This window comes from Notothenia coriiceps, unplaced genomic scaffold, assembly GCF_000735185.1.
Source record: "Notothenia coriiceps isolate Sejong01 unplaced genomic scaffold, NC01 NC01_scaffold00001744, whole genome shotgun sequence".
Lineage (NCBI taxonomy): Eukaryota > Metazoa > Chordata > Actinopteri > Perciformes > Nototheniidae > Notothenia > Notothenia coriiceps.
In genome coordinates this window covers 1-27,713 of record NW_011334445.1, presented here as the reverse complement: position 1 = coordinate 27,713, position 27,713 = coordinate 1, and the positions used below count along the sequence as shown (strand labels likewise).

Below are 27,713 nucleotides of genomic sequence, written 5' to 3'. Positions count from 1 at the left end.
CTGCTGCCCACCTCGATGTCATCATTTAACCTGCCATTTCCTCCATCACCATCCCCAGCCCCGGAGGTCAACGGTCTGCAGGAGCCCAGCCTAGCGAAGCGTCTGCGGGGAACTCCAGAGCGCATCGAGCTGGAGAACTACCGGCTCTCCCTGCAGAGGGAGGAGGAGCTGGAGGAGGTGCCTGAGGAGACGCTGGCAGAACACAACCTCAGCAGCGTGCTGGACAAGGGCACGGACGCTGACGACCTGGGCTCCAGGTAAGAGCAGGAGAAATAAAGAGATATGCTGTTGTTGTCTTATGCCTGCCAATTTCCATATGAATGTCACAAAACTTAGTCTCATTATTGTTTGCATTCCTACCGTTTGAGTGAAATCCAACATTCTCATTATAATAATACTCAATATTGCACAAATGTTTGAAGTTGCAATAACATTGTATCCTGAGTTAAAGTTCACCTATTAAGCAAAATCCATGTCTTTTATACATAGATATATATATCCCCTCTGTGTTAAGAGATTTGGAAAGTCTCTTTTTGTCTTGATCCATTTACTTAAAAACCTGTCTGAAAATTAGCTGATCAGATTTTGGCCACTTTGTTATGTCACAATGTAATTTTTTGGGTTGTTCAACTATTAGCCAATAATCAACCAAGGTAACGCCCGCACACCTTATCACCTGAATGGCATGCTACAATGCATGATCTGTTCAGAGACGTGTTTTGTCTATATCTGAGACGTATTATATGTTGATAAAAAAAGAGTATAAAAGGGGGCCTTTAAGTATGGTGATATAATCGTATCAATGGGCCTCTGTCAGCCTAAAAAAGGCGGTTGATTTTAGAATGGAATTTACCAAACACTTATTATTATAATCTTAGATCCGTTTTTATGGAAGAACAATAAATTGAACCCAGAAGAATTGTCTTATCAGATATTTTTTAGGACTCTTTTTAATTGTGTTTGTTAATTTCGCTTGGGGTGTCTGAGACATTAAAGACAAAGGATTTCTGACATTTTATTTAAACAATAAGATTTCAATGAAAAATGTAAATTATAATAATATTTTTTTTTTTTTAAATGACTTGTAGCCCAATGAGTCAGTCTGCATTTGTGCCTTGATAAGTAAAGCAAACTACAAATTCTTAGAGTCCTACAGAAAATGTAAAGCAGCACAGTGCGAAATATGAAGTCTCTTTCTGCCTCCCACCTGTTCTAACACATCACCGTGACTCCTCTTTCATCCAACAGTAGCTCAGAGTCAGACATGGAGGAGGAGGAGCAGGAGGATGCGGAGGAGGGGGAGCAGCATACTCTCAGCCCCTCAGACCTCGGCGGGGTTCCCTGGAAGGAGGCGGTGGAGCTCCACGCTAAACTGAGGGGTGAAGAGGGAGACGACGTGGGCGAGGCCCTCGATGATGCTGTCAGCAGAGACGGGGAAGTAGATGAAGATGACGAAGACGAAGAGGAGGAGGAGGATGATGATGAAGATGAGGAGGAGTCAAGCGATGGTAAATTTGTCAGCAGAGTTCCTCTAAAGAACTTTGGTGGATGGTAACATCCAGTCCAGACTCCATTTGTCCTTTGCAGAACTTCAATAATTTTTTTATTGAAATCTGTTTTCTGTAAAGTGTCACCATCTCAAAGTTTGTTATCTTCATCCTCTCTGCTTCTTTCCTCCCTTTCCCTTCCCTCCCTTTCATTACATCCCCCTGTGTCCACTGTGTGTGTGTGTATGTGTTTGTGCGTGTATGTGTGTTTGTGTATATCTGTTGTCTGTTGGCTCTCTGTCTCCCCCTGCTGGCAGAGGGTGATTACTGCCCCTGGGATAAAGAGCTCACGTCTGGCCTTTGGCTGGAGAAGCACCTCACAGAGCAAGACGATGTTGGTACATTTAAAGGTAGCAGCAGAACTGCCTGTGGATGCGTTTGCAGTTACTTTGAGCGTGATTTATAATCCTGGCTGGTTTGGGTTCTTTTTTCAAGGATTTCTATGACAAGTGTGTGGCTTTTTCTGTTGTCTTTGTTTTTTGTCTGTGTTGTTGTTTGTGGTTGTGTTTTTTTAAGATTTTGTGTTCATAAGTGTGCTTTATCTTAACCCTTTGAACCCCACCATCTGCTGGCGGGCTTGAAAGGCATGTTTATTTTTCCAAAAATATCAGCCAGCTACATCGGGGTACTACATAGGGATGTCCCTCACTCACATACAACATGTTGGCGCGCCAGCCAATAGAAGCATGAGTGATACGTAGTGATGTCAACATTTCAGGGAAGCAAACAGGTCTACAATCCAGGAGTTTCAGGCAGGGGAGGAGACTTTAGGACTTTAGCCTTTTTCATACCATTTACATGCACTCAAATCCTATACAACACATGGAGAACAAACACACATAATGGGGCCTCCTTTAAAGTCTTTGAAGCCTTGAATGCCTCAGCATTGATCAACAGTCAGGTAACAACAATGTTGTACAGAGGACAGAACAAGAGAGGTTGTGAAATTATTATTATCATCATCATCAATGACATTTAATTTGTGCACTGCACAACAGACGTCGCAGACGATGCTTTTCCCATAGAGGTGAAAGGCTTATAAATATGAGGCACATTAATTAAAATGCGACAGGATGCCCTAAAGCTGCACAGGGTTCAAAGGCTTGAGGACTTACTGAGAGTTGTATCCCAATTCTAACCTGTTTAATACCTCTCTGTTTGTATATGGCTATAATAAACTAATCTGATAAATGTCTGAGATTTTTGTGATTTCCCCCCAGGCGCTGCAGCTATGTTTTGGTATTGAATTGAATCGTTGTGTTTTAAAAAAATATATATTTCTTTCTTTGACCTCATATCTTTGCAGCTCCCCTTTTATGGTTTGACTTTTCTTTTGCAGTGTATGCATGCAGCCTTCCTCTATCTGGCCTCTCTGATGATTTCCTTTTGTTTTATTGCGAGTGTATTCTAATTTGTATCTGCCTTCTTTCTTTCCTTTTTGTCCTCTCTTTTCCTTCCACTGTTACCTTTCCTGCACATCTGCTTCCATCTCTCTCGATCCGTCTCTGATCTCTTGGTTCACGCACAACTTCGCATCAACACCAAAAACACAACTCCACACCAACACGCTAATATAGCCAGGAGCATACAGATCCAACAAGTCCTGCAGCCTGTGGATCCCACGGCCATACCGGGCCTGGTGAGAACACACCTGGACTCTGAGGGAGACAAGGAGGCACAGCTGGCCTCCCAACTCTCCCGCTCCACAGGTAACCCTCCCCCTCAGAGGAGCAGGGGATGGCTCACAGGGATAAGGATCAGGGTGTCTAAACTCACCAGCGTGGCTGCTGCTGTCCTGTATGTCTGCACCTCCCCACTAACCCACCTTTTTTGTTTTAATCATCTCTGATTTTGTCTGATTTTTGTCTTGGAATGTCTAATTTTTGTGTTCATTTTTTTTAATTTTTTTTTTTAAAGTGTGTCATTTATTGTCTCTGGTGAACATTACGTCCCCTGTCAGTTTTTGTTCTTTTGTGTTCTGCTTTGTTCCTTCTCATGTGTCTAATTACTTTACTTGTTATTTCCCCGCCATCTATCCCTCGTTGTTCCCTATCGTCTGGTTTGAACGTAGTCCCCGCCCACACATCCGCCCGACGTGAGGCAGTGAGAGTCTGGTTGGAGTCCTTGTCTGGAGGTAGCACAGACTAACAAAAATAAAAAAGGGGGATCATTGGCATCCCGTCTTAGACTCGTTCTCTATCTCTCTATCGGCTGGCCTTTTCCTGGAGCATGCAGACACACTCGGAGCCCAGCACACTCACAAGCATGCACGGTGCAGGGCTGTCGCTCCAAAAAGTTCAGCTTTCTTGGGGTCAAACTTCACTTCCCAACCTCTCAAACCTACCCTTCCAACTTCCCTTCACTCACAATACCATGTTGTACTGCATTGTAATGTATTCCAGAGACAGACGAGTCATCAAGATGCGAAATCACTTAACAACACAGTGTTTCTTTCACCGGGAATTGGCCATTGTTATAACCCATTCACGGCACTTTAACTTGCAAAAAGTCCGATATTGAGGCTTCAATGGTATTTTTATCAACTTGTATAGACTTAACTGAGAATAAATGAGAGTCCTATGTATTTGGATTTATAGGCACCACTTGATTTAGGACTAAAAAGCTTAGTAATGTCCAACTAGATTTAAATATTCCCTCAGTATCTGCCTGTGTTCCCACATGGACAAAGGTCAATCGAGTGCATTTGGCAGAAATGAGGGTTAATGTATTATTATTCAAAAAATGCAGGAATTAACTGTGTGAGACACTTTTCCCTTTTAGTCTCTACCACCAGATTTGTTTTAAATGATGGATTATTGTTCTTCACTTAACCAATGTCATTAACATTTTGGTTGTGCTTATTGCTTGTTTTAACAGCCTCCATTTGCTCCTTTAATGGATATCTGCATGTGTCTATTCACTAATGCTACTCTGTGGCTAACCTTTGTTCGTGTATGATTTTCTTGCCGGAGAGCTTTCCCCTAAAGCTTTCCTCCGAGAAAAAAAGGATTTTGGTTTTGAAGCCTTTTCGTCCTTTTTCAAACTTTATTTTTTTTCATCTTCACATTCTGCGCTCTTCTTTTAAAAGTGGTTTCATTAAGTCATCTTTGAACTCTGGTACTCTTTTCTCTTTTATTTTATCCTTTAACATTCAGCCTGAGTCGAGTATCTTTGAGGAAAGTTCAGTTAATGTTAGGAAGTTGAAAAATATTTTCTCTCTGTTGCCTGAAAAGAGAGGTTGTCACACAGTCTGCTCACTTTGCTTCATTCTTTGTCAAACCAGAGCCCTGTGAGGATGACGATCTGGAGGCAGAAGCAGACAGTCCAGATATGGAGCCGGGGACCGAGATGGATCAGGGTGAGCTGTCAAAATAATACAAATATGGATCCATAAATTCTTATAATACTTTTTGGGTTTACAAAGAACTCAGCTTTGCTACAATACCATATCAGAAAATGACAATATGAAGCTTTGAAACAACTTAAAATGTCATATTGTTCTCCTTGAATTCAAGATGACATCCCTTCAGATGCAGAAGCTGAGGCTCGCTTGCATCAGTCCGAACTCGTTGACGTGCTTCCTGAGGAGGACAAGAGATCAGAAAGTCAGAGAATGCCCTCCAGTATCGGTACGTCCCAAATAATTCATGTGAATTGATCCCTCAGTAATATTTCAACATGATTTAAAAACAAGTACTATTTCTTTTTTATTTGTGCATTCAGAAGTTTTCAGCGCCAGCCCCACACAAAATAAAGATGTTGTTATTTCGCCGCTCAAACCTTCTCCAGAGCTCGAATCAAAGGTGAGATAACTTTGCAATTATTATGCTAAAAAAGAGCCGGGTCATATGGCTTATAAATAATATTTTCACGTTTTTAGGCTATGCCAGGATATCTGATATATATTGCTTGATATTTTCATAGTAAACTAAACTGAACGCTTATAGTGATGTGCTCTAAAATTGATGATTGAAAATGTATTCTCTAATATTAAGTTATTATTCACGAAATTAATACAAATACAAATTCAGTTTTGCAGGCGTTCATTTTATTTTAATTAAAATATTTTTTTATATATGTATATTTTTCATGTTTGTCATCTTTATTCATTTATTCTTTGTTGACTGACTAAAAAGAATGTGAAATTATCTATAATGTTAACCAGTGAAATTGTCTATAATGTTACTTTTATTTTGAAGGAACTTCGAATTTCCATTTACTGTAAGAATATTTACTTATTAATATACACAGACCTCAAAACATGAGTGCTTATGAACTTGATTTGGAGCTCCACTTCTTGTGCCGTCTAGGCTCTTTCCTTTAGTCTGCTTTCAGTTTAGACTAAATCCTGATCATGTCTGTTTCCTTTCCAGATAAGTCAGTTGAAGTCTCCTGGCAGTCGCTTTTTCCCAGATCCATTCATACCTGAGGAAAGGGAACCTGAAAGGACGACGCCATCTTACTCTCCGACTGCACAGAGCCCACTGAGCTCTCCACCTGCTCCAGTCCAAGACCCTTCCTCTGTCCTTTCCCCAATTGCTGCTGCTTCCCCTGTCGGTGTCCCGGCCTCCTCCCCCCTGGGTTCACTCATCAAATCACCCATCAGCTCTCCGGTCAAGCCAACAATGGAGTCCCCCATTAGATCCCCTGTTAAGTCACCTGTTGTGTCCCCAATCTGCTCTCAGCCCACCCCCCTTCCAGAGACTTGCACACCTAAATCTCCTGTCTACCCTCAGCGCTCAATTTGCCCTCTAACTGGGAACCCCCTCTCCCCAATCTGCGCTCAGCCTTTGCCCTGCCAGGAGCCTTCGTCACCCCTCCTATCAGACTCTCCCGTCAGATCTCAGCCTATCCCCGGAGTCACTTCTACACCCATGACCCAAACAGACAAGGTCATGCCTGATCTCTCAAAGTGCGAAGACTCCTCCACAGAGGAAACGCCATCCAAAAAGACAGACATCATTGAGGAATTTTGGCAAAAGAGTGCAGAGATCAGGAAGAGCCTCGGGTTGACACCTTTGGACCGCACAAGTAAAATCTTAGAGAAGAGTGTTGTGATCTATCCAGCACTGGACTCCACCCCTGTCAAGGCTCTGGATGTGCCCGAGGAACAGAAGCCTGCCTTTACTGGCCGAGCTGTCATTCGCAGGCTGAACATCACTCTGGAGGGCCAAGTCATTACCCCCATTTCCCCCAAGAGTATTGGCTCCGATAAGAGGGACCTGAGCAGCAGCTCTGGCTTAGGCTTGAATGGGAGCATGGCCACGAGCCAGACAGCAAACAGTGACAGCTTCAACACGTCCGACTCCACCATGCTCACCCCGCCCTCCAGCCCGCCACCACCTGTGCCTAGTAATCAGTCTCCAGCCATGCTCAGGCTGCAGAAACACCAGGTGTCCTGGTGCAACGGGACGGAGAAACATCCCCCCGAGAATGCCAAAGAGCCGGCCAAAATCAAGAGTCCCGTTCCGGCGCCGAGGACACAATTGAGCCCTGTGTCCGTGCCCAAACCTGCACCCAGGAAAGTCATCTCGCCTCAGGCTGAAACGGCTCCAGTGGTCGTCATGAGGGAGAAGAAGAAGAAGCCATGGCCGCAGGAGGTGAGGAAGTCGTTTGTGGAGACGGTGGAGGAGATTCCGTTTGCAGATGACGTGGAGGACTCCTACGATGAGCGGACGCCAGAAACGAGCATGAACAGGTACTACACCCCCCCCACCAGCAAGCCAAACCGGGACAGACCTCCCCTGCATCTGGCTCTAGCGATGGAAAACGGTAAACCGAACATCCCTGGAAATGAAGCTTTTAAGTCACAGAGGGCAACTCAATTCTCCCCGGAGGCTAAGGAGATCGCTGAGGAGAGAATGAAGGCCAGAGAGAAGTCGGTGAAGAGCCAGGCACTAAAAGACGCCATGACCAAGCAGCTAAACAAGATGAAAGAATCTGACACAGACAAGGGGGCGGCACCTAAAGTGGCCTTGGGCGTAACCTCAGAGGGTAAAAAGTCAGCAGGATCTCCGAAGACATCAGCCGTGAAAGCTCTGGAGTCAAAGAAGGCCGAGACTTTACCGGAGCGTTTCTTCAGCAGCAACAAGAGTCTGGACAGCTCGGTGGCCTCGTCAGACGGCTCGAGCTCAGGCAAGAGCAAGAAGAGAAGTTCCCTCTTCTCACCACGCAAGAACAAGAAGGAGAAAAAGGCCAAGAACGACAGCAGCAGACTGCCCGGCACCGATGAGACACCGCCCAAACACAAGTCGCTGTGGAAGGCCGTCTTCTCGGGGTACAAGAAGGACAAAAGGAAGAAGGATGACAAATCGTGTCCCAGCACACCGTCCTCAAGCTCCACCACTCAGGACTCTGGGAAGAAGAAAGCCTCACCTACTGGGAAATCATCAGGTAAAAAAAGCTAGCTGTGTTTATGTGTCGTTGGTATTTATTGGTTTCATTGGATATTAATTTTACTGTTATGTATTAACTATATCCTATAAACCCATATTTATGTAAGCGGTTATTTTCCCCACCCTCTCCCCCTTTTCTTTAATTGTTTTAATTTAATTGATTTATGTATTTTAATTTTTTTAATTTGAATTGTATTTATTTGTAATTTCATCTTATTTAATAATAAGCTTTATATCTATATTTTCTTATTTATTTTCACTATGCTCTGATAACAAAAAGCCATCCAGTGCAGTTTTTAATGTTATAGTTTCTTTGTAACATTTCCAGTGATGATGTAAACTCTGACGCTGCTTTCTGTTTGTTGCAGACATGAAATCCCGCAGAAACCTGAGCTTCTCTGAGGACTCGGACCTTTCCTGTGATGATGTTCTGGAGCAGTCCTCGCAGAGATCAAAGGCAGATGTGAGTAACAATAGAATAAATAATGTTGCTTCTTTGCCAGGAGGAATTTAGACTGTTATAGCCTTTAAAAGCCAGACTGAGCGGATTTTAGCTTTGACATTTAAGTCTGCTAAACATATGCTGACAATCAGGGGAGGCCAGCTGCTCAGAGCCGGACCAGGCAGCAGACTCCCGGGAGCGTTTTGAATCACGTGACTCTCCCCCTCATATCATATCATGCTTCATTTTCTTTTTTGATTTAAGTTGATTTTTGTGGAGAATTTAGGCCAAATCAAACATTGCTCCCTCCTTGTGTGGTGTTCATCCAGTAAGGTGTAAAGCACAACAACAAAAGCATATTGATCCCTGCTTTGTATGCTTGTTTTATTTTTCAAGACCTGAAGAAAGGAAACGACATTTGGGGACAGGCCTTTCGCAGGCTAGATGTGAAATTCATACATTTCCTGTTTTAAAAACCTTTAAATGATTTCTCCCACTCCCAGCAGCACATGGACATCTTTGACCTAGTATCAGGCATGCAAAAGGAAGCGATTAAGGAAGAGAAACTGGACAAGGAGAGAAGGAGGGAGTTAAAGGAAAGGAAGAGGTTGAAAGAAAAAGGGCGGGAAAAAGAGGTTGATCGGGAAAAGGAGAAAGACGACGAGGAGGTATTGCGCAGAGAGGGTTAAATGACTTTGATTTTCACCTGAACATGATTTTGTAACATAATACAAATAGAATTATAGTTCACAAAGCTTGGATCAAACTTTTAGACTGACCTCTAATTCCTGTTATAATTCTTTTATAGTGTTAGAATAAAAAGTGCTTACATTTTTGTCATCATGAAAAACACACATTTCCAAGAGCTTCAGCACCACAATATGACTTATGCTTAATGCACTCTTATAATGATATCCATTAGCTGATGTAGTCAATTATTTAGTACGATAGATTCATAGAGTATGCAGGTGGCATATTAGGACGATGCAGCAACTCTGCACACAATGCCCGCTTTTGTATCGTGGAGTTATTTTTTATTAGAATCCATTTGCATTTATTATGTCGGGCTGAAATTCAAAGTGATTGTCTCCACTGCTGCTCTGTCTGTGTTTGTGTTTTCTGTTGGTTTAGAGATAGATACAGTGGAGTTCACGGCCAGAGGCATGAATTCATTACCAGTAGTAAACACATTTTTTAAAGTCAGCCACGATCAAATGTAGTTTTCTTCACTTTGACAAGATATGAAGAATTGACATTTTGGTTATTCTTCAATATTGTTGATTTGAATTTGGAATGAATGCAGCTCCAGTCACAGGAGGTTAAAGCTGGATCATGCCTGCCGGGCTGTGCATAATTCAATAAAAGCTCATAGGAATAGGAATAGGGAAGTGGACTAGTCCCTAGTAGTGACTGTTGTGGTGTTTAGAGTTCCCCAGATCTGTGAGTGTAGTAGATACATTCTTTTCCTGTAGAGATTATCATGGTAAATCCCCCTGGTCTTAGCATCTGTAACATCTGTGTTCCTACAATGTGATTTGTTCTTCTTATTTCTGATTAACAACAGATGTATAAAAAGTCGCCGCACCTTGCCATTTTTGTGTTGGTGTGGGGTATTAACATTGCCTGTTTTTGATTTAACCAACTCAATTACTTATTTTGTTTTATTTGTTAATTTAACATAATCATTAACCCATTCAATCATATCATCTGTATCATGTGTGTTTCCTCCCTTTTTTTTGTTTTGTCTTCCCAAAGTCTTTATATGTCCCTCACGCACTGGCGTTCAAGAGATCGTACGCCACAAAGGTAGTATTACATATGTTCCCATTGATAACTACACCCACCCCCTCAGCGCATGCGCCAGTTTCCTGTCATAACACCTCATGTGCACCCGGCCTAAAACTAACCGTCCTCTCTGGATGCATGAGACAGTCGGAGCGCAGCGCCCACTCACTCACTGCTGGATATCCACTCTGTTCAAACATGACTTTCCCGATGGCGCTCACTTTTCTGGTAACAATGATACCTCTTGATATCAGGGGCTGTTCCTCTCTGACTGGTATGACATTAACCTGCCTATCTGTCACTGTGGCCTCTGTTTTACTCCGGTCTGAATACTGGATTAACTCTTGACGTTTTCCTTCAGTGCTGTTCTCTCTTTCTCCTAATTCCTGCCAGCTTTTTATGTCCTTACAAGTCAGACACTAGGGGGAAATGCCCCTTACTCTACTGTATTGCCTATTGTTATGGAAAATTCTATATTAGATTGTAATTTTGAGAGCTGAAGTGAAGATGATGTATAAATAGGGGTTTTTAAGGGCCAATATAAGAGAGAAAAAACTACGCAGCCAACGTAATGAACTCAAAAAACTCAAACCTTCTTCCAATATATATATATATATATATATATTCCCTGAGCTTAAATTGGTACATTTTCAAGGAAAATAACATACACATTTTCTTAAAGATTATTATCATGATACGTTAAAAATCGTAAAATAAATGTCCAGGTTATTATCTTTACGTTTCTCGAACATTTTATTTAATTTAAAAAAAATATTATCCACCTCTCGTGGCTCAACATTTTATTTATTTGTTTGCCTAGAATACACTGTCATATAGATTATATCGGCCATATTGTGTTCCAACTGATATTATGTAACCATGCTTTAAAATTGCAACCCATAGACTTTAGAAATGCCTTAATAAGGTGTGTACTCTGTAGATACTGTGCAGTGAAGGTAAATATCCCAAGATAGATACATTGTGTCAGTCAAAGTTGTCCCTCACCTTCTGCAAGATCTAAACTGAACTTCCCCCCTCCTCTTCCGTTCAGTTTTGCTGAAGGGCCAGGGCCCCATGGAGTCAACTCCACACATTAGCAGCATGTGAGTGAGACTTATCTGACCCTTGTCTTTGTTGTTACACCAGAAAACCTACACAGAGGAAGAGCTGAATGCCAAGCTGACCCGAAAGGTCCAGAAAGCTGCACGACGGCAAGCCAAGCAGGAAGAACTGAAGAGGCTGCACAGAGCTCAGGTAACTGACCTTTGGACCCCCTGTGACCTTTGCTGCATCCCCACTGTAAGATGGACCTTTGTCATTCCTGCCCTCCTCAGGATGACATGTTTGGTGACCTCTTTGACTTTTCATCGAGAATCATTATTTAACTACATCTCAGTTTGTCCAGTAGTATTGTTTTATGACAAAATGCTTGTCATATCCATCAGCATCTAATGTACTTATTGTACTATTGTAGCTAGCAGATTAGTTCACTATACTAAGACGGTAATCATTCTACCTCCATGTCAGCATCATTCATTTAGGCTGTTAGCATGCAAATTTAGCCTATAGCTTAAAGCTTATATTGTACTGCTAGATGGCTGTGGGCTCTCAGCGTCACACCTTTTTCTTTCATTTTGAAAGTAGGTCATTATTTTGTGATGGTGTACTTATGATGTTTGTATGATGAATAGCTCTTTCAAACCGTAAGATCAAACCATTATTCATGTCATGCATGCATGTCAAACAATTTAAAAATAAAGCTTGCTATGTGTATGTCTGTAGGGTTAGTGACATATCTGATAAGGCTACATGAGTAGTGCTGTCACTATAACTCAGTGTTGTTCTTTATAAACCATATGGTCACTCTGATGTGACTCAACCCTCTTGGAGTGAATCCAAATCTGTCCTTCCCACTGATTGTTGTTGTAACTCTGCAGTCAGACTTCCAGTCCACTGACTCAGCAATAAGCCACAGCTAAAGTCTCTACTCCCGGAGCTGTGGTTAGGTGGCCTACATTTTTATTTCTTTTAGTGGCTGTTTGTAGAACCTACTGTATGCCACACTTCCTTTTTAGATTTCTCTTGCTGAATGCTAGTGACAAAGTTCAGCACAGACAGAAAGTTAGAGTCTGAGGGAGAAATCCTTTTTGCTGTTTGTTCTCTGTTTATACATTCTCGCTTTGGAGTTGTGGGAGAGAGTGGCATGAACTTTGGTATTTAGTCTTTGCAGACCATGTACTAGCACAAAAAACACACTATAGGACAGGGAAAACCCCCAAACGTATAACAGGCCCCCTTTAAAGACCTGCATAACCCACAACTATTTGAAAAACAAATTGGTTTTACATGGGCCACTCAAATAAATGCTCTTCACTTATTGACCACTCAGTAGTTCTTGCAGTTTATAGCAAATAGTACCTGCTGCCGTAATGAATGAGAATGACTGCAATAACTAAGCCTAACTGAAGTATCTTTCATTGTTAACAAAGGTGAAACATAATTTATGTGTCCAATGCGTAGTTCGGATCGGCTTACAGATTTGAATTTCTATGCTACTCCCTTTCATCAAGTGTAAGAAAAATTGGGCAGTATTTTTTCCTTAATCCTGCTTACTGAGAGAAAAGCAGAGCTGAAAAAGTAACCTCCTTGGCATAGCTGAATAAAGATATTCATTGACAGGTTCTATCCCCATTTTTAAGACTTGCCGCTGATTCTGGGATTAAGATTGGGTACTCCGCACCGGGAAGTGATTTTAATTCAAATGCTGGTGTTAAAAGGCCGGACACTTTGGCTTCCCCAAGCTGCTTCCCCTCTATCAGTCCTGCTAATAGGAAGTGAGAAAGTGGTGTGTCGGCCAAAGAGGGGAGAACTATAACATATTAATAATTTTTGGTGAAATTCATTACACAATATTTGCCTTTTTGGAACAAGCTTTCAAACTTGTATACATCAATAGAGTTCTCATTAGCAGTGCTCACGCTTTGCCTTGAGAAATTAGTTTTTTAACGAGGGTAAACTATTGAATTAGGGGTAAACGTGAGGCACAAATCAGCTGTAATTAGTGATAGATGTTGTTGTTTTGTGCACCGTGTGAGATAACTCAAGTTGTCAGTAATACGCTGTGCTGACTCCCTTACTCTCTTTGCCATTTAGATCATCCAGAGACAGTTGGAGCAGGTGGAGGAGAAGCAGAGGCAGCTGGAGGAGAGGGGTGTAGCTGTGGAGAAAGCTTTGAGAGGAGAAGCAGGTAACGATTTGTCTCTCATATCTTCAAAAAAAATGTTCTGGCAATCCCACCTAGACTTGCTGCCAACATTCAGTGAACTACAGGGTGTAGCACTATAAAACATTGAACCCTGTTAATATTAAACATTTTAATATTGATGTACTGCATGTATGACGATTTAATCTTATTTATGTGGCAGTACTGGCTCTGCAAGGCCATGTTTTATATTTATATGAGTTCAGTAGGTTCTAAAGCTCTGAAGGGAAAAATAATAATATCTATGATTAGGACCGAGAAACGGCCTTACAACTGAAAAGCTGTCCCTCTGCAATCATTTAGACTGTTGAAATCACACTCAGCATTTCCAAGTCAGTCAGTCTTTCTGAAGCATAGTCCTGCTAGATTTGTGCCAGAAAGAATTATTTGTTTCTCCAAAGTAATAATCCAAAAATTGTTGTTGGCAAGAGACTATCCCAGAGAATATATTTCTATTTTCTAAGATGCATTATGTGTTTGTGGGCAACACAGTTTGCTATTTGCTACTCCATTATAAGAATGTGAAGCATGAGTAGTGCTCAGCAGCAATAACACATTATTTATGTGATATGAGTTTTGTATGCGAGTAAGGCACAGAAGTTGTTCTTTATAGAGCTGACAGAGTACCCAATACTAATTTACTTAATGATATAATGGTGACAGAAGCTCCTTTCATGCAAATGCATGCATTAAACATCTCTTTTAAATTCGGCCACCAAGCTATAATCTATTTACTTTTCCCATCAGCTGTGTCTCTAGCCAAATGTCTGAGTATGTTTTAACTTGTTTACTACTCTACTCTCTTAAAGGATTGTATAAAGGTACTTATACATTACCCAAACAGCACAAAAGAAGATCAGGTATTAGATTTACTCTAGTTTATTTTTAATTTTTTGACATGTGACACTGTTATGTAGGCTCCATCATCTGTGGTGACACACTGCAACATTTCTCCATCTCTGAACATGTCGATCGTTGTCCGTTCATAAACATGTCCGCCATCATCAGTCTGAGCTGCATGCGATCAGGAGAATGTGTGTCCCGACATAGATTTGTGTGTTTGCTCATTCTGGATGTGTTTGTGTCTCCGTCACTTGCCTCTCAATGAGGAGAGTCTCTGTACTCTGATCAAGACTCAGGTCACGCAATCAGAATGAAAGAAATCACATTTAAATTGGTTTGCAGGACGTCTTCATTAAAATATGTTCTGCATATGTGGCTGAGTAACTTGATACAGATGTTTGTTGAGATGTATTAAGAGTTATGAGTAACAGCAATCCAGAGTTGTTTGTGACTGTCTGCTGTACTCAAAGATCTCAATTAATTATCAGCTGTGCTTTCCGTCCAAAATGATTAAGTAATAAATCTGGTCCACACGGGTTGGAACATAACTTGTCAAATTAAAGCTTTATTTGCTGTTTGAAAAAAATGTGTCCAATTAAACATGCACAGCGAGAACAAGGCCACATGATACATTACGAGAGGCTTTGTGTGATATTCAGCAGACTGAGCCACCAAACAGCAAATCTATGTTGCATCCTCTTATTATTTTGGGAAATGCCATTGTAGTATTGCCCAACCTGACTGCACTGTGTTGAGTACGGATGGACTCTCTTTGTTCTGAGTGTGGCTGCAGTGTGTATGTGTGTGCTTGCAAGAAAAAGCATGTCTTTGGAGAATTGTTTGTGTGCCCAGTTTGGGGCCTTTTTAAAATAACTGCTATCTCTAATATATCCCTGTCATTGTAGACTATTGGGGAGATTCTAATTACAGTGAAATCCTGGACTTGCATCTGGGCGGTATGTATTTCAAATCTGTCGCTTTAAACTAACCTAATGGCTAACCCTATCTGTCCCCCCCCCTGTTTTACTACCTGAGCTTTGTACCCCTTATATCTCCCTTGATTGGCTGCCTTCCCGACTGATTGGCCGGTGTGCTTTCCACCTTATCGCAATACTTTCTGCTCCCATAACCCCCCTTCCTCCCTCCCCACTCTGTCCCCCCTCCTCCCCCCTCACTGGGTTTCTAGTTCAGACACTCTTTACATCAAACAGGGATCACACACTTGGCCTCATGCAGTCCTCTTAATATCATCTTTGATCTCCGTAAATCCATGAATGATGAATGAGTAAATGAATAAGTAACTTTTATTTGTCCCTCCTCGGCACGCAGACCTTACAATACAAAACTGCACTAGAGAGAAACACTGTGACATATTGCAGAGGGAGATGTTGAAATAGCAATGTATATTCCTGCATTTATAAAAACCTGAGGTCCACTCCAGCAGAGACAATTAAATACAAATAAATATATGCGGTATATTTGATTCTGCATGCAGAACATGCCCTTTAAATATTGCCTTCCTTTGCATATTCATTAAACATAATTTGTTAACCAAAACTATTATATTAAAAGTAGCATCATGATGCTTGGATTCTAATCTAAAGTTACAAGCTGCTGATAATAAATCCCAGAGCAAATCACCAAATCACATAAAAAGACCATCAATATTAATAGGAAATGTTTAGTGGATTAAGAAAAAATTTATTTAGAGAAATTATAGTAACTCATGAGAAAAGCATATCCTTTACCCAGAACCCCGAATTGTATCTAACTGGGAGTACATTTGTTTGGTAACATCCCTAATATTGATCCTAATAGCAAGTACTGTCTAAGCCCTTTAAAGCCTTTTATTCCTCAGGGCTATAGAGCTCCATCATTGTCCAAAAGTTATTAAAAACCAAGTCAAGAGCCACACTATTGCACAAGGTGAAAACTAATCTAATAATGAGATTAGATTATATTCAACTTTTTTGTCATTGCACGAAATACAAGTAATAAGACAATAAAATGCAGTTAGCATCCAACCAGAAATGCTAAATAAGCAGTTAAGTGCAGAGTGATGTCTGGTTTTAATATAAACATTAACATCTGACGGATATAAAACAATTTGAAGTATTAACCTTATGAACTGTATATAGTGGTATAAACATTATAAACATCAGTATAGCAATTGAATACAATGTAGAGCAGGTATAAATATAATAATAATAATAATAAATGGGATTTATGTAGCGCTTTTCTAGACCCAAAGACGCTTTACATTACGAGTAAGGTCGACAAACAAAACAAGAACAAAAACACAAACATAGACATATATATAATATATAATATAGACAGTTATTTATTTGAAACCAATCACACATACTCAGAAAATAGTCCCCTAGAAATGCTGTGTTGAAAAACCACAGTGCACAACTAAAGTTAAAGAAAAATCACATGACCCCCCCTCCCACACACACACACACACACACACACACACACACACACACACACACACACACACACACACACACACACACACACACACACACACACACACACACACACACACTACACCTACTACTACTACTACTACTACTACTACTACTACTACTACTACTACTACACTACTACACACACACACACACACACTACACACACACACACACACACACACACACACACACACACACACACACACACACACACACACACACACACACACACACACACACACACACACACACACACACACTACTACTACACACACTACTACTACACACACACACACACTACTACTACTACACACACACACACACACACACACACACACACACACACACACACACACACACACACACACACACACACACACACACACACACACACACACACACCGTATCTTCTAACCTTCCCTTGATTCTCTCATAATAAACTGCTGGCATGGCTCTTTCCCCCCCCCCCTTGCTGCTGAACTCTGACCTTCTCATACCCGCTCAGTTGCATAACTTCCCGAGTGTGTGCTGTAACCCGTAGATGCTACAGTCAGTCTGAACCGTGTAACCGTGTCCACCGTGTCTGGACAAGACTACTCGTGGTATCTGTTATCTTGTAGATTGTGGCCTTGTTTGAATATGACTAAAATGCATCTTTCTTTTTTTTCTTTGCATTTCCCACATATTTGAGCAAGGCCTGTGTGCTTCTCTGTCGGTTTTGTCCTCTTGGTTGTTGTCACTCATCAGACAGGAGATCGCGTGGAGTTTGGACGCAAAGATGAATATGTGTTAAAGACGATGCAATTCTTTCTGGGGGGGGCGTGGCGATTCATCAGCTGAAATCTAAGTTGTTGGTTATGCATTCAGAGTGATTACTAAAAACAATTGTTTTGTGTCTCACTTTTGAGTCTTAACTACTGGAACGGTGTGATTGCGGTGTTTTGAATGTGCTACTGAGAATGACACGTCTTTGTTTTACTTACCATGTTTGGTGTCACAATGTCACATGGTGGGGAATTGTCGCATTGGCTGAATACAAGTCTCTGCAGGGGGAACCAAAACTAAAGCCTGCATCAACATGTCTGTGCTCAGAAGTATTATCATTTTCCTTACCAATCATAACTTCAATGGTTACACATTTAAGGATTTACTGAGCGTTAAGTTCCAACCATTTATTCCAAAACTATGTTTGCGTTATTTAGGCAGTTTAGCAGTTTAATTTTGATTCTGGGAGCAATAAACATTTTTATGAGGCGTCCAACGTGTCCAAAATAGATTTTCTAAACTGCAGTTCTCCCGACACATTTGTATTTCTTCTCTGTGATAGTCTCTTGTAGCAATTATCTGGCATTTCACTCCCAGCTCCTTTATCCAGCAGCCTAAGAACACTGTTTTAGCCTCCTATTTGTGTCATGTAATGGTTCAATCCCTTATATGTGTGTCACTATCAGTCACCCTCCCTCTCTGCACATTTTCCCTGAAACTTTTTCACTTCAACTTATTTTACAAATCTTGTTTTGGGGGTTATTAAGGTCACATCCTCTATCTGTGATGTTACTTTTGGGAGAAAATCTGTCAAGTGGGAGCATATTTGAAAAAGTCCTCATTTGCACTTCAATAGTAGCTTCACTTCAAAAGTCACAAACTGAGATGGGTGGTCTTAACATGTTCAAGTAATTTTTCAAGGAGAGGCTAAACATAGTAAAAGTAGAAGCAATTATGGAGGAGATTGGCCGCCTGGTGATCAGTAATGACTTTAATAATGGGATTAAATTATTTTGTGTACTGTGACGACACTGGCCATATGCGTAAGCCTTTCCCATTTCCTAACAGCAAAAGATTATCTGAAGACCTACAGATGAAAGATCAAAAAGGGGGATTATTTTCCCTCTCTGTGCTCCAAGTTTTCTGTTTTCCTATTTTACCCCTCTTTTCATCCCTCACTCCACACAGCTGATCCCTCCCACCTCCTCTCTGTAGGTGTTTTGTCCTCTCACTATCACAGTGCTCCTGCCCTCTTTTGATTTTCTCCTCCATTTTCTTTCCTCCCTCCACCCACTCTCTGTCTTCTACTCTCTTGCCACATTACTTCCACCACTCTTTCTCTCCCACCCACCCTGGCATCCACTATGTCCCTCCCTCATGCTCTTTCCCCCTTTGTCTTGTGGAAGTTGAGCCCTATGTGGGGATGCCACGCCGAAGACCCCTCTCCTTGTGCCCCTGCTGGTCCCCTGAAGGTAACGTAACCTCGCCTCCACTGACGGTTGTGGCGGGTTACCGTGGAAACTGTAGGGATCTCCAAACCCGGGCTAAACCCTCAGGCACTTCCCCATCATCCTCCCAACCGGTCCTCCTCCTCCCCTTCCTCACTGTTTGTGTGTGATCAGGCTCAGTAGATTTCCCCAGAATGTCTCTAAAACTAAGTATTGCAGCATTTATAACAAGTACATTGATTTTAAATGTTAAAAAAAAGCTCCAAATATACATTTTATCACAAATTTGTGCTGTTAAATAGTTTTGGGTTTATCGCTATCATGACAGTTATTTTATGTAGATTTTTCATCTTCCAAGAAATCAAGGTTCACTTTACCTTTCCAACAATGGATAGTCAGTAGGTCATGATGCAGTACACAAATAAATAGCAGGACTGAATAACGTTTTTAAGGGTTAGGTCACCTGCAACCCAACAAAAAGTGGTAGTAAGTTACCAATACATTACTTCTGTTGGTAGTAATTAATTATTAGTCTCCATAGCTCAAGGATAAAAGCTGTACATATAATTGAAAATGTTAATGTGTGATGTAACATTGTCCAAAGGTATTGAGTTTAAGGAGTTTAAGGGGGTTCTAGGCTTTGATTTGGGTACTTTTCATTAATAAAATCTTTGTTTATGGTTAGGGTTCAGGGAACGCACTCTGACAATTCCTCTAGTGTGAGCAATATAAATCATAATAATGGATTGTAAATTAGGTAATAAATCATTGAATATAACCACACAACCATCGTGCCTCATAAAATGAGTGTGCAGAACATATTTGCCTTATCATGCCTACAAGTCTGCATTCACTCCAAGGGGAAACTACTCTGCTGCAGTGTGTCTCTAAACAAAAGCATGTGTCCGGTTTTCTGTTTGGCTCAAATGAAGCATAAAGCTCCCTCGTCCTTTTTTGCAGTATCTTTTTTTGTACTTTTTATCCCTTGAACAAAAGTTTAAAGTGTCTTGTAATCATAAAATGGTAATCAAAACTTGGGCGGCGAACACCTGAGACGCAGTAAGCTCGCGGGCAAGTTTGCGATTCAAGGAGGGAGAAAACGGCATGGTGTGATGATTTGTTATGAATATTCAGGTCTTACACAAAACAAGTCCTTAAACATGAATGTAGGCCTATCATCTGCTTTGTTCCCGATCGTAACACCTTTCAGTGGAAATGTTGCCTGAGCGTCTAACGAAACCTCGTTTTGTGTTTTTTGTGCGATCTGATGTTTTGTTCCATTGTTGCTGTCGCTGCCTTGTACCGCTCTACTCTCCTTTGTGTTCTGGGCCTTGGGCTGAAGGGTGGCTACGGTGGAACAAGTAGTAATAGTTTAAGATACAAGGAACATTTCTAGGATCGATTTTGGAAACCAAGCGTTGCTTTTTGTGTCGCCAAATGTTATATTCCTCTCGTGTGAGCAGCTCTCCTCCAGCTTTTCCTCTCTCTCTGTCCCTTGTCTGTTAATTAGCGAGATCCAGACCCCAAGACAACCACCACGCGATCTATGTTTGTACACTGTTTTTCCTTTTTGTTTTGCAAGAGCCTCCTCTTCCCCAGCTAAGTATGTCACGCTGCATCTAGCCTTTGCCTTCTGGTGTTTCATTGATACCGCTTGGCTCCACATACTTCAGTCAGATAAGTGAAAAGGCATCGCCCCCGGCAACAGACTTTTCTAAGCATACCACATGCCAACAGTCGGACTGCAGTGTGCGGTCTCTGACTGATCGAGGCAATTACAGAAAACGGCAATGCACGGTGCCAATAGCGCTGAATATGCTTTTCCCTGGACCAGACTTAATAGAGTAGTCTTAACTTCCCTACTGGTCTCAATGATAAGTCATCCCATGAACATTTAACCTTATAATTGAATGTGTAGAGACAGCGGAATAATTCATGCTTTCTTTTTTATTCCACCCTCAAACCGCTCAGCGGGAATGGGATGTTAAAGGATCTCTGCTGATGGGTCAATATGCGGGAAAGGGGAGGGTGAAGAATTTTCCTCGAGTCCTCAGGTTTAATTCTCCCTATTTCTAATGGTTGGTGTGTTTCTTCTTTTACCAACCAAAAGGAAAAGGTTATACAAGGAGGTAGTTGCTCCCCAATAGCAGCTACGTCTGAGTCCAAACTGGGTAACACAAACGCTCAACTATGTAAACAGGCATTGTCTCTTTGTGTGTGCGTGTGGGTTGTGTGTGTGTGTGTGTGTGTTTGTGTGTTTTTTAACCAAAGTTGAAACCTGTAGCTCCACGCCATCTTCTGTGTACCATCATTAAGTATGACACAGCCGAGTCCATCCCATCACCTCACCATCGCCCAGCAAGGTCATCCTGGCTTGGCTGTCACCACATTGCCTGTGTCAGTCCTCGTCTGTGTGACATCATCTTCATCCCTGCCATCTGGTGTCTCACTCCCTCTCTGTTCTTCCTCCTTCCTCTCCAGGCATGGGCAAGAAGGACGACCCCAAGCTAATGCAGGAGTGGTTCAAGCTGGTGCAGGAGAAAAACGCCCTGGTCCGCTATGAGTCAGAACTTATGATATTGTAAGTACTTTACGTGACTGTTGAGACGGATAAGCTAACTGATGAAGTGATTTGTCAGAAGGGCTTTTATATTCAAGGCTGTGGGTTATTGGTTGCTGTTCGAAAAATATCACTCGACACCAGGTTGAGAATCAATGATCAGGTAACTCATTTATTCTTGCAAGAAGGAGCAGAGTTAAATCACATACAAAGGATATGGGTTAACTCACACACATGAGGTATGTTGCTCAAAGGAACAGCAAAAAACATCAGGCTGATATAGTCCAAAACACGGAGAGTAAAGCCGTAAAAGGACGGTGGCTGCGGGTGTTGGAATGTCAGCCGTAGGTGAAGAGAAGATGGGACAACTGGATGGGTCATCTGTGACTTCTGGACTCCCAACAATGTGAGATAATATAGGAGACTGTCTCCTCAGAATAACACAAACAACCTGAAATGAACAAATAAGTCCCTGCCTCCTCAGAATAGAACAACAAGCTGTTATCATTAGAGGAGGCAGCTGCAAGGTCGTACAGTCTCAGAGCCACACATGATATCAGTGCATTAAAACAACCCAGAGAGTGGAGAAAACAGTATTTCTCCAACAGTTGCTAGGCCAACGGTTGTAGGAAGGAGGCATCCAGTTGGAAATGTGGTGTTTTATGAGAATATAAAAATGACATACACACGTTTGATTGTTCAACTTATACAACCCAAATACACATATACAAAAAACTGTAAAAGTTATTACTTTTAAATAGTGACAAACAAATGCAAGTTTAAACTCAATAAACAATTGTAGGCTGAATCCTTAGTGGCTAAGGCTAAACATGTATATAAAAAAAGAGTATGTTAAATAGGCTAAAATCTTTTACATGAGTAATGTTTTAAAATCCTCACTGAATGCATGTCTATACTCCCAACGGACAATATAATAATGATAGTTATGTTTTTACTAAAGGACAGCTTTAGTCACACTATGACATAAGATTGATCAGAATCAGAGTAGCGTTATTCATCCCTCAGGAACGGTGACATTTACAAAAGAAAAGGGGCCCCATTATACTTGTTGGGGTTTCCCTTTCCTGTAGAGTGTTCAATATAGGTTGTTTGCGCATGTAATTGGTCTGCAAAGGCTAAAATCAACAAAGTTCATTCCCCCCCGTTGAGACGTTCCATTCTGAACCAAACAAAGAATGATATTGTCATCCCTAAATATGTAATGCTACCTGTAAAAAATAGTCAGTATTCCATCACTTTAAAGCAAGGCAAAAAAAACTAAACCGAGCACACAAAAGATGATAAACTGACTTATTACCTCCGTACATCATGAGTTTAAAAAGATTGTCAGCCAGTACGAACTCATCATCATCTTTCAACATAATGATATGATATGTGATCACATTTGCAATCCATTAAGAGAAACAACTTCACTACACTGACAAGTCATTCAGTTATCCAGCGTTATCTTATGATTAGCTACTAAAAGCTTTTAGATTAACTGTTCATCTTCTTTAGAACAGCTATTTATTAAATATACTTGGATAACTGAAGATGCAGCCAAACACCATAAATGATGAAAGCAACGATTCATCCGTGAAACTTAACTCGTCCATCTTTTTTTCCTTTCTCTACCCAAAGCGCCAGAGAGCTGGAGCTGGAGGACCGACAGAGCCGACTGCAGCAGGAGCTCAGGGAGCGCATGGCTGTGGAAGGTAACAGAAAGAAAATGAAATGACAGCCCTGTCATTCAAAAACAGAGCTAAGTCCCAGATCAAATGCACTATAAAGGGTCTTTGAGCATGTTTCTCTGTGAGTGTTTTTTTTCATGTATTGTTTCTTGATGTCTGTCCATGTTGATGTTACATGGAACTGCTGTGATGCAAGTCAAATTTCAGACTTGCTCTGACAATTAAAGTATTATCCTTATTATCATATCATAAATGTTTAGGGAAGGCTTAATGTGCAGATTGTTATTGTGTTTTATATTTAAGATAAATCACATTGTGGTTCATTTTTGCAATAATGACCAGCTCGCTGCAGATTGTCCCTCAAATCCATAACTTACACAAAATGTTGATTTAAAGTATATTTTCTTGATTTTCTTAAATGTTATTGTATTGCTTCTGCTAAAAAAGATGGTCGGTTCCGCTGCATAGCAGTAGCAGTAGCTGTAGTTGCAATGATAGCAAAGTAACTTAAAGTGACGGCAGCAATGATTAAGGTTTCTTCATTGTAAGTGCTCAAGTCTGTACACATTTTCCCGTTTCACTTCCCGTCACTCATCTACTGTTCATGTCTCTGTCGTCCACCTCTCCTGACCTTTTTTGTGCTGGATTCTTGTTGTTTTCTATTCCCCCCCCCCCTTGTGATGTTCAGCTCTCATGAATCATGAAGTGTTGTGCTCTCCACAAACTGTATATACAAATAGAAACAAAAACAAATATTCCATAGTGTTTTCTGATACAGGAATAAACGTAAAAAATGTACCATATTTCTTTCTTCTTGGATGACTGAAAGCAGACTAATGATCAGCGCTTCCATAGCAGCTGCCTGCTATACAGAAATAACTTGCCGAAGCAGGACGCAACTGACCAATCAGAATAGAGTATTTAACTAAGCTGTTTTTCAAATCTGCGTAATATTCTCCCACTCTTTAACTCTTTTCCTTTGACTCTCTCGCAGACCACCTGAAGACGGAGAAGGAGCTGAATCAAGAGAAGCAGATCCTAAATGAGATGCTGGAGGTGGTGGAGCAGCGTGACGCCCTGGTGGCGCTCCTCGATGAGCAGAGGCTGCGGGAGAAGGAGGAGGACAAGGACCTGGAGTCTGTTATGCTCTCCAAAGGCTTCAATCTCAACTGGGCTTAAGAGGAGAGAAATAATTGCTCATCAAGTCCTGGGTAAATGTCTGAGGCGGTCTCTGCCTCTCATGGTCATCTCTGATCAGGATACTCTGCTGAACACCTGCAGCAGTGAATGTGTAAAGACTCCCCCGACACACGCTAAAACACTTCGGCTGCCTCTGACATTGAAGCGGTCCGCGACGTTTACATATCCTAAGCCCAAAGGCAGTCCCACGTTAATCACTTTGCAGTTTTGCTTGCTCTCTCTCTCTGAGGGGAGTACATTCACAGCTTTATCATCCCAGCCTTCAAGTGGATCCTCTCAACAAAAAAAAAGGGAGGCCTTTGGGAGAATGTTTGAAAGACTTGTTTCATTCTCGATTATCTAAAGGGAAGAATGCAGTTTGGTCCTGCCGATGTAAAGGAATTGTAAAGAATTGTTTTGTGTTGTGTAGAACAAGTCACATATTCAGCAGATAAGGGTGCTTTCTTTTTTTCTGAAAAAGGACTGCTACAGATGAGTGTTTAAGTGCTGGAGGGAAGTCACCGGGGTCAATCTTCTTTTCAGTCTGACTGTAGGATGGACATCCTCTGCTGAAGCTGCCTTTCTATCCAGTGACAAACTGACTTCTTATGAACCATAAAGACACCCCCCCCCCCCCCCCACAGTGTTCTCATGAATCAACACTAACAATCCATTGGCCATGGGTTTTATGTATTTATTATCTTTGTTTGCTTTTAACACATAAACCTTTTTGTTTTTGCATTCACAGGAGAGTGCCCAGAATCTCATTATCGAGCACTTGTGCATGGCTCAGACTCTCCCATAAGCCATTGCATGTCAGGAATGAAGGCTGCAGGCACATGGAGGAGCTATTTGTTAAGCTAGAAAAACAGAATTATATATAAACACTTCAGCATTTCACAAGAGTCAACAATGATGGGCCTCTCCTTGACATGCCACTCACTGCATATCACGCTCACGGTTTACAAATATGTTTTCTCGCTTTGGTAAACAACAGTGAGGTAAAACAACTGTTGAAATAATTCATCTTTGAAGGATCTGTCTCTTCAATTTCAGATGTGTTTCCGACCTTGTGTGTTATCCTAAATGAAGCCGGTTTCACAGTTCTTAATGGGAGATCCACGTAGCTTACAATACTCATTTTGTGCCACAGGACTGTCTCTTTTGGTGGATATGCTGCAATATCTGAAGAGTACACCACGAGGACTTACACACCACTCACATCAGTAAACAGCAGTGTTACTTTACTCTTGAACAAGATGCCTTTTTCATTTTTATTCTCCTCACTTAAGTTATATTTTATTTTTCTGAGTCAACGTTGTTGAGGTAGTCACATATGTGTATCCCACTGGAACTCAAGACTTTTTATTTCTCAAATAATTTCATACAGCAGGTCCCCAAACATACTAACTGATTTTAAACAGGGGGGGATGAAGAAGTGCAAAGTGCTTTATGAGAAACTTGCATTAAACAGAACCGTTATGGTCCGTTATATCTAGTGGGCAGTCAAATCTAATAGCCTTCTTGACAACTGTAAACAATCCAGATGGTCACGGAAACGCCAGAGGCTATATTTATGACTTGGTAAGAGCTGTGAATAAAAAACAAAGTGAGATCATTTTAAGGGTTGTTGTTTTAGATGGTGTGTGATAAGTTTGACATGATTGTATTGATATTTATTAACAAGTGTGCAAACTGTATTATATGTAAAGAAAAATGAATCCTAATTTTTAAACTGTTCTGTTGACACATGACTTGTAATGTAAATGCTTCATGTAGCTAAAATGCATAGAGGTGTTGGATGTATGCTGAAACGGCAATAAAACAATGCAGTTGTTCTTTTAAATGTCTGTGCATTAAGTCTCACTTTACAAACCAAAGACATGATCATTGATTTTTAGAAGACATCCCCACATACATGAAGTCTTATCCATCAAGAATCAGAGAGTGGAAGTTATGCAATCGTAAAAATATTGACTCCAATTTGAACTTTTAAGCACATTTTAAAGTCATGTGCAAAAAGGGGCACCAGTGCTTTTTGTCTTCGGAAACTGCCCCTATTTTAAAATGTACAATCCATGATGGATATATTTATCAAGCTTTTATTGAGTCAAATATGTATTTTAACCTGTCTTTTTAAAGAGCAGAAACTATCACTCAGTTCATAAAGTGGTCATAGCAGACTAACTGGTGCGCCAGAGCTAAACCTGGAGACCCTGTTCCTCAGATAGTTACAGCGATTATATAGCCCTATATTGAATGATGACTCCCACCCTCTTCACACAGAATTCAAGCTTATTCCTTCGGGACAGAGGTTATTTGCCCCAAAGTGTAGAACTTAAACGTTTTGAACAGCTTTGTTCCAGCAGCCATCGCACAAGTAACAAGTTTTAGCAGTGTTAGGCAGATGCTATGGATGCAATGCTAATATATTTATATTAACTTTCAGGATTGCTCCTGTTTGAACTAGTGTTTTTTTAGATGTGATGGAGCACAGGGTACTTTTTTTGAGAGTTGTCTGTGTTGTTTAAGAATGTGTGTGATAATGGATCCCTTTTCCTTTATCTGCAAACCAGATCCACCTACAGTACGGGTACAAACAAGTAACCTGAAGAACCTGAACTTTGGTGCGAGGTAAGATGGAGAGGTGGCGAGGAGGAAAGTGTCAAGGAAGCCAACAGGTGGAAAAGCGGGGCGAGGAAGCATAGTGGCACAGAGAAAGTGGACATTGTTTTGAGATTGAGTTTCTGTGTCCATAACCCACCACAGCCTTAACATGTCATTGTCATGATTTTCTCTGACTTATTATGGTTTTCATTTAATATATTCCATCTTCTTTAAAGAGATACAAAGTTATGTCTCTTGATCTGTATTTGTTTCTAAAAGCCCTTGAAAATGTCAGATGTCTTTTAAATGTCCTGCAATTAAATAAGGAGCAAACAGAAACAATTATGTGTCAAAAAGTGCTTAACTTGAAGCCCTAACGTTAAACATTTTTAATAATGTCAGAAATCTTGGTGTAGTTCTGGGCTCTTACCAACATTTTAAAACCTACATCAGCATAATTACATAATCAGCATACCGACTTAAATTAAAAATAGCCAAACCAAAACCACTCAAGTCTCAACACGAACTAGAGAAACGGGGGGTTACGTATTGTAACCCTAGTTATATAAGCACAGGCGGAGCCCTCTACTGGCCTCTATGGGTACTACCCTCAATCATGCTATGCAAGCATTCACCTACTGAGATATCTATAAACGTAGCCGGCCCCTCGGGGGTGGGCCTACCTGAATGCGCGTGCATTATGTCCAGGGGGGGG

General features: G+C 41.1%; 1 protein-coding gene across 8 annotated transcripts; it reads left to right on the top strand.

Annotated features, from left to right (window-relative positions):
- Nucleotides 1–26,237, top strand: mical3a (microtubule associated monooxygenase, calponin and LIM domain containing 3a). Of its 8 annotated transcripts, XM_010792320.1 has the most exons (17): nucleotides 1–257; nucleotides 1,249–1,508; nucleotides 1,805–1,897; nucleotides 3,125–3,256; nucleotides 4,831–4,905; nucleotides 5,063–5,176; nucleotides 5,271–5,350; nucleotides 5,921–7,940; nucleotides 8,311–8,405; nucleotides 10,140–10,190; nucleotides 11,316–11,423; nucleotides 13,323–13,416; nucleotides 14,241–14,291; nucleotides 15,180–15,230; nucleotides 21,443–21,542; nucleotides 23,163–23,236; nucleotides 24,207–26,237. In XM_010792320.1, the coding sequence occupies exons 1-17, from the start codon at nucleotides 16–18 to the stop codon at nucleotides 24,389–24,391; spliced, it is 3,825 nt and encodes a 1,274-aa protein (XP_010790622.1). In that variant the 5' UTR covers nucleotides 1–15; the 3' UTR covers nucleotides 24,392–26,237. The 8 variants fall into 8 exon arrangements, with proteins under 8 accessions (XP_010790622.1, XP_010790656.1, XP_010790630.1 ...); XM_010792354.1 differs by lacking the exon at nucleotides 1,805–1,897; XM_010792328.1 differs by lacking the exon at nucleotides 10,140–10,190.
- The last annotated feature ends 1,476 nt before the right edge of the window (nucleotides 26,238–27,713 follow it).

Coding starts and splice junctions, on each gene's coding strand:
- mical3a (XM_010792320.1), top strand. CDS start 16: ATGTCATCATTTAACCTGCCATTTCCTCCATCACCATCCCCAGCCCCG. Junction 1,898..3,124: donor CGATGTTGGTACATTTAAAG/GTAGCAGCAGAA, acceptor ACGCTAATATAG/CCAGGAGCATACAGATCCAA. Junction 21,543..23,162: donor GAGTCAGAACTTATGATATT/GTAAGTACTTTA, acceptor CTCTACCCAAAG/CGCCAGAGAGCTGGAGCTGG.